The 6,000-nt window shown below is 36.4% G+C and overlaps 1 protein-coding gene across 1 annotated transcript in view; it reads left to right on the forward strand.

The window, feature by feature from the left end:
* The window catches only part of LOC126378024 (uncharacterized), a 78,343-nt gene extending 72,610 nt beyond the window's left edge, over positions 1-5,733 (forward strand). The window contains exon 5 of the mRNA XM_050026084.1: positions 333-5,733. Within this exon, the coding sequence (XP_049882041.1) occupies positions 333-4,235 (3,903 nt within the window). The 3' untranslated portion in view covers positions 4,236-5,733. The remainder of the gene's footprint in view (positions 1-332) is intronic.
* Positions 5,734-6,000: the final 267 nt, after the last annotated feature.

Consider the following 6,000-nt stretch of genomic DNA (forward strand, 5'->3'; position numbering starts at 1 on the left):
CCCACCGGGCTAAATAGAGACTATGGAATCCCATTTGCTTCGATCCTGACACACTTTTCTGGCATCCCCACATTCATCAATCGTTTCATACACGCACGCCGGTTCAGAGTAGATCGTACTAAAATTTTTCTAAGGGAATCTTCAATTTGGTCAATGTACGTCGTACGTCCTTCTGGGTCTTCCTCTGCCAGCCCTACCAACAACATAAAATTGAAAACATTAAGATCAACTAAGAAACAGCGAATTTTAGTTGTACAAAAAATCATACCTATTTATTTTAAAACAGATAATATTATTGATGAATAAACTAGTATTTCTTTTTCTATTTTCAGCTTGAAAAAGAGGGACGGCTGCTGCATCCACCAAAGTCACCTAACGCATCACACTCCAATAATTCCACATTGGAAACCAAACACGGTAAAGGAGGCATCAAAAAGATCATCACAGAGAAGATAATCACAACCACAACTCTTGAAAGGAATAAGAAAGAGAAGAAAGACGGGCAACCCACCACGTTAGAAAGAGAAAACGAAAAGAACAAGCTTGCACACAAACCGAGGCATTCAGATGTCCCACCTTCATTAAATAAACCTGAAAGAACAAAAGCAAGGCATTCAACAGGCAGTGATGTCCAGATTATTCAGCCAGAGAATGGTATAGCTTATAATGTTGAACATGCTGAGGTACAGAAAAAAGACTACGACCCAAAGAGAGGCATGAAGTTCGGTATTCGGGTACTTCCTCCAAACGTACCCGATGATGGTGTCTTGAAACAAAAGAACATTGAAAATGGAGTAGTGGCTACAGATAAGAAAACAGTTGATGAAACTGACAAGCCTGAGCCGCAACGTCCTGCTCCGACTGCACAAGTCAGACATGAAACCGAGACGGAGAAAAAACCAGTCGTTGCTAAAAGGAGGGAGAAGATGGCACCACCTATACCCAATGCTAGAGTCAAAACAAACGAATCTGATCTATCAGTCAGTCATAATACGTCAAGAACCTCAGAACCTTCCCTCACGACTTTCGCTAGGGATGATCTTAACTCCAGTGGGATAAAAAGGGATGAAAATGGTATACCTCAGGAGATACCGCAGCATATGCTTGATGCAGCGAAAGCCGCTAGAGTGAACAGAAAGAGTTCTGAGCTATCCTTTGACAAAGAAAAGACAGAAATCCATCACAAGAAGGATGAAGCTCCTAAGCCGACTAAAAAATCGAAAGGCAAAGCGCCATCCCCTCCAGAACGAGAAAAGAATAAAACTGATGATAGTATTATAGAACAGATGAAGAATATACACGATTTCTTGAAAAATGAAAAACAACATTCAAGTTCACTACATGACACTTCCGCTGCGTCTGACAACAAGTCTTCCACGACGTCAACAACAACGACTGTGTCATCATTCAATACCTCAACTCCAAAGGTCAACAAAATCAAAAGTAGCTCTCGCATTGAAGACTCGATGAATTTCACTCAAGACGACATTGACGATATTGTTTCCAAGCCTTTCAGAAAAGAGAGTGATTCTTTAAACAACTATTTTGAAGATTCAAAGTCCAACTTATCTTCCAACCAAGATGTGCATTCAGTTGTATCGCTGAACAACAGTGAGAGAAGTGACAAGGGGTCAACGACTATAGAACTCAATAACAGTGATATTACCATTCACAGTTCTCCTCTCAATGATACAGCACGCTCTGCGTCCGTTGATACATCAATTTTGGATGAAAACGAGCGAAAAGCTGCTTCTTTAGGCGATCTTTCTAGATTTGAACTTCGGGCTAAGACTAGCAAACCATCTACTGGTACTCTAGAAAGGGCACAAAGTCTCGATATATCCGCAGACGATGCTGAAATTAAAGAAAGCACTTTGTCGCCTAAGAAACGCAAGGCTATGTCTGTCGTCGAGACAACATTTTTCGATTCGGGTTCCGAAGATGTTCTGCCCGACATGATAGATGCTGATAAAGGAGTTGTTATTAAAAACAAAGAGCCAAGACTTAGTTTAAATATCGCAAAGACTTCTGCAATTGAAGGTCTTAACACATTCCAGAGAAATCGTCTAAAGAAAGGTTCCGAGTTTGGTAATTTAGAAGATGCTATCGTTAAAGGATCTAGTAGTTCCATAGATTCAGAAAAAGTTGAACCACAAGAAATATTAATCAGCAAGAAATCAGACAAAGAATTAGATACACATAAAGAAGATGAATCACATGAGACTTCAGATCATTTGGCTAGAAGAATAATGGATGAAAATATGAAAGTTCATTTGAAACTCGTGTCTGAATTCGCCAAGTCAACATCTGATGATAGTAACATGAGTTCTTTGGATAACACGCAAGAACTCCCATCCGGCTCTGTCACTGAAACGTCACCTTTAAAATACGAAGAAAAACTAAGTATGACATATGACACGAACATTCCGGATGATCTAAAAGTGTCTCGAAATACCTACGTAAACAGTTTGGAGAGGCCGAAGTCAGATATGATGAAAAAGCTTCTAGCCAAGAATCCAATCTTGAATGTACATATCGATCAAAATGCACAAAAAAGCGACGCTACAACTAGTAAGGACCCACAACCGTTGACAGATTCCTTCAAGTCTTCCATGCACCAGCCGGATATTGTCAACTTCGATTTAAAGTCCAGTGAACCTAAACCAAGAGATTACGATGATTACGTAAGTAACATCAGAATAGGTTCAAACAATAACAGTTTGAAGCACAACAAAAAACCTACCCTTGAGACGTTTTCCACTGAGTGGTCGGAACCAAAAGACACTCATAGTAGCAGTCATCGCGATAACATCGTGACAATATCTACTAATGAGAAAAAACAGCCTTCTGATGAACAAAAAAGATCGTACACAAAATCTATTGAAATCGGTGAACCTACAATGAGGCTGGTTCCGGATGTAATCGAAGGCATTAGAAGAAGAGGTGAAGAGAGAGAAGGAAGAACTTTATATATGGAACCGGGAAATGTGTCTTTAACCATGACACAAGAACCAATTCAAAAGACAGTGACAGTAAACGTTGCGGAAGATGAATTTGGTAATAAAGTAATTACACAGAACGTTGAAAAGGTTTCTACCAAATACATCACAGCTAAATCCGAAGCTCCTTTGCAAGTAGAGCAAATAAGTTTCGGCATTATGAAAAGTTCTGGAGATATAAACGAAGTGGACTTAGAAGAAGGTAATGTAAAGGACATCGATAAGAAAATTCTAGAAGAAATCAAGAGACAGAACCCGAACATGCATTTTACAACTGAAGAGCCATCGTACACTAGAACCGAAACTATAATATTAAATACACAGCTAGGTGAAGAAGAAGCAAAACTTTTAATGGAGAGACTACAAAATGACCCTAGTTTCATGGCCGAAAAAACACCTGAAGAGCTGTCCCAGATGGGCATTAGAATCATACATGACTTGGAAGATGTACAACATAAGAGTCAAGATGCAGCAGAAGTTGTTAAAACAAGATATACGATTAATCCAATGGTGATATCGGACGCAAAAAAGTGTTCCAGAGATGCTTCGAAAGATTCTGAAGCTCAAAACGATCACATAACAGAAATACAAGTGGTAACGCCGCGTACAGAGAAGATGACCAAACAAAAATCAGATTTGACTAAAGATAAGATTTCTAGCAGACAACGAGCCCCTCCTTACGAAGAGCCTCCTTTATCCTACGAATTAGACATGGAATTATTAAACGATTTCATTTCAAACGAGCGACACCACTCAGCGAAACAAATAATCGACGCTAAGAAACGAACGAATTCGAACCAATTCGTCGAACCAAAGAAACGCCATTCTGACTTTGATTTGCCGAGGAATAGTCATATCAAGTTCCGTACAGCGACTTATGAGTCTCCGAAGGGGACGATAGTGACAAGCACAGATCTTGAGAACAGAAGATTGTCACAGTTGGATCAGATGCAGTTGCGAGGGCCAGGCGAGCAGAGCCTGCCGGGTCAAAAGCCGGCATTGTTGGCGAAACCTAGTAGCATACCGGTCAAGACAGGCGAGAAGAACAAACCAGTAGCGGTGGGAGTTTCTTCCAAGATTCCGATATTCAGCAAGTCGCAAAGTCAAGAGAACTTAACGGAAAAGACATTTGCTCTTCCCCGCTCACCCCCGCCTTCCCTAAGCAGTAGCACAAGCAATATCTCTGTGACGTCTATCAAGAGCAGTTCACGAAGTCCAAGCGGTGGTAGGTTGTAAAATAAAGTTAATGCATAATTTGGGAAACTAATTTTATGTAATCCGGTTCAAATGAAAAACATGTGAAGAAAAATGCGTGAAGCATTTCAAACTCTAAGTCTTGAAAAGTGGCCTTATATTATGTTCGAGAAGTAAGTATTATACTTAAGGGTGTTTTCAAATGTGTAGATGGGAATTTGGTAGCCAGTTTGAAAAAGTGTATGTATAGTTCCAACCACTTTGATGCTGCATTAGTAGGTGCTGAACGCATCTTTATATCTTTGACATACAATACCCAATTCTTCATCGATAAAGAAGACACCTATTTGGTTAAGTATATTTACTGAAGTTTGATAAAAAACCTATCATCTATTTTAGATATATTTGATATTTTACGTAATACAAAACATGTTACAAATAATTCTTAGATTTCACTTTAATCTATCGAAAAATGTGCCTTGTACTTTAAAATTACTGAATATTATTGTCTTATATTATATTTGTATGTACTTAATAATAAATAGATTGTGTTATGGGGTTGTGAAAATTACTAGATGTATTCAGCGAATCATGTAGATTTAATATTTTAAATTTTACAAATTTTGCCACAATTATCATTGGGCAGCTAACAATTTAATGTTACTTAAACACTTAGGTATTTTCTTAAAATTAGTGGGATTGTAGTACATAGTCTACTACGCATATCTACAGCTAAGTACTTAGTCGAAACTGAACATTGCAGTGACATTTATTCGACTTTTGAACAGCCTTTGACAACCTCACCTTAAAATGTTGAAAGCAGATACAGATTCTTACAAATCTTACGCGCTACCAGAATTTTCAGTCTTATACTATGTGGTTTTTGACATAACGCGGCATTATTTTTTTTTTCGAAATAAATAAAACGAAAATCAACCTAGTTGTGTAATACTGATTGTAATTCCTTGTTAAAATTCTAACAACGCGTGCGATTAAAAAACATCCTGATTTGCTTCCGTTTGATGTACTTATTTAATATGAGATTAAAAAGAAGTATTTACCTTACACATTCCGTCCTAAAAGTATTAGCATAAAATAAAAATACATGAATAAAATAAAATTATCAATAATTTTACAAGTAATAATTAAGTGTATATTGATATATTATAAAAATGTTTTTCTGGGCCATTTATTTGTTAGCTTGTAGAATAGTAGTTCATAAATGTTATATTTATTAACGAATTTTACAACAAGATACCTTGATGCAATAAGTTTTGCGAAATTTATGAAAAAACATAAAAACAGGGATGATAATCACATTCCATTATTATTATTATTATTAAAATGTGCCTAAAATGTTACTTTTAGACAAAAAGGTATATAAATAGAATTAAATAAAAGATAATAAATAGATACCTATCACACAAGTGTTTTTCTTTAAATAAAAATGTTCAATGTAATGTTTTAAGGAATAACTAACAAGTTATCACACTTATACAAATATTATGTATTATAAAATAAATAATTTCCAATGTTAAAAGTTTTGTTTGATTTGATTAATTAATAAACTCTATTTGTATAGATCCAAAGTCCTTTTATAATACAAATCCCAGTATTTAACTATTGTGTCTGGAAATCTGCACCCTAGGAGGATATAACATACCTATTGCCATGATACGTTTATTCCGCTGATCAAGTTCCGTATTAATTAATAACTACCTACGTCAAAGGAAAGAAAAGAAGAAAAGAGACAAGAATTTTGCAATACGAGAAATTAAAAAAATTGATAAATTTATTAAATTATTGG

Source organism: Pectinophora gossypiella, chromosome 25 (genome assembly GCF_024362695.1).
Source record: "Pectinophora gossypiella chromosome 25, ilPecGoss1.1, whole genome shotgun sequence".
In the NCBI taxonomy this organism is placed as follows: domain Eukaryota; kingdom Metazoa; phylum Arthropoda; class Insecta; order Lepidoptera; family Gelechiidae; genus Pectinophora; species Pectinophora gossypiella.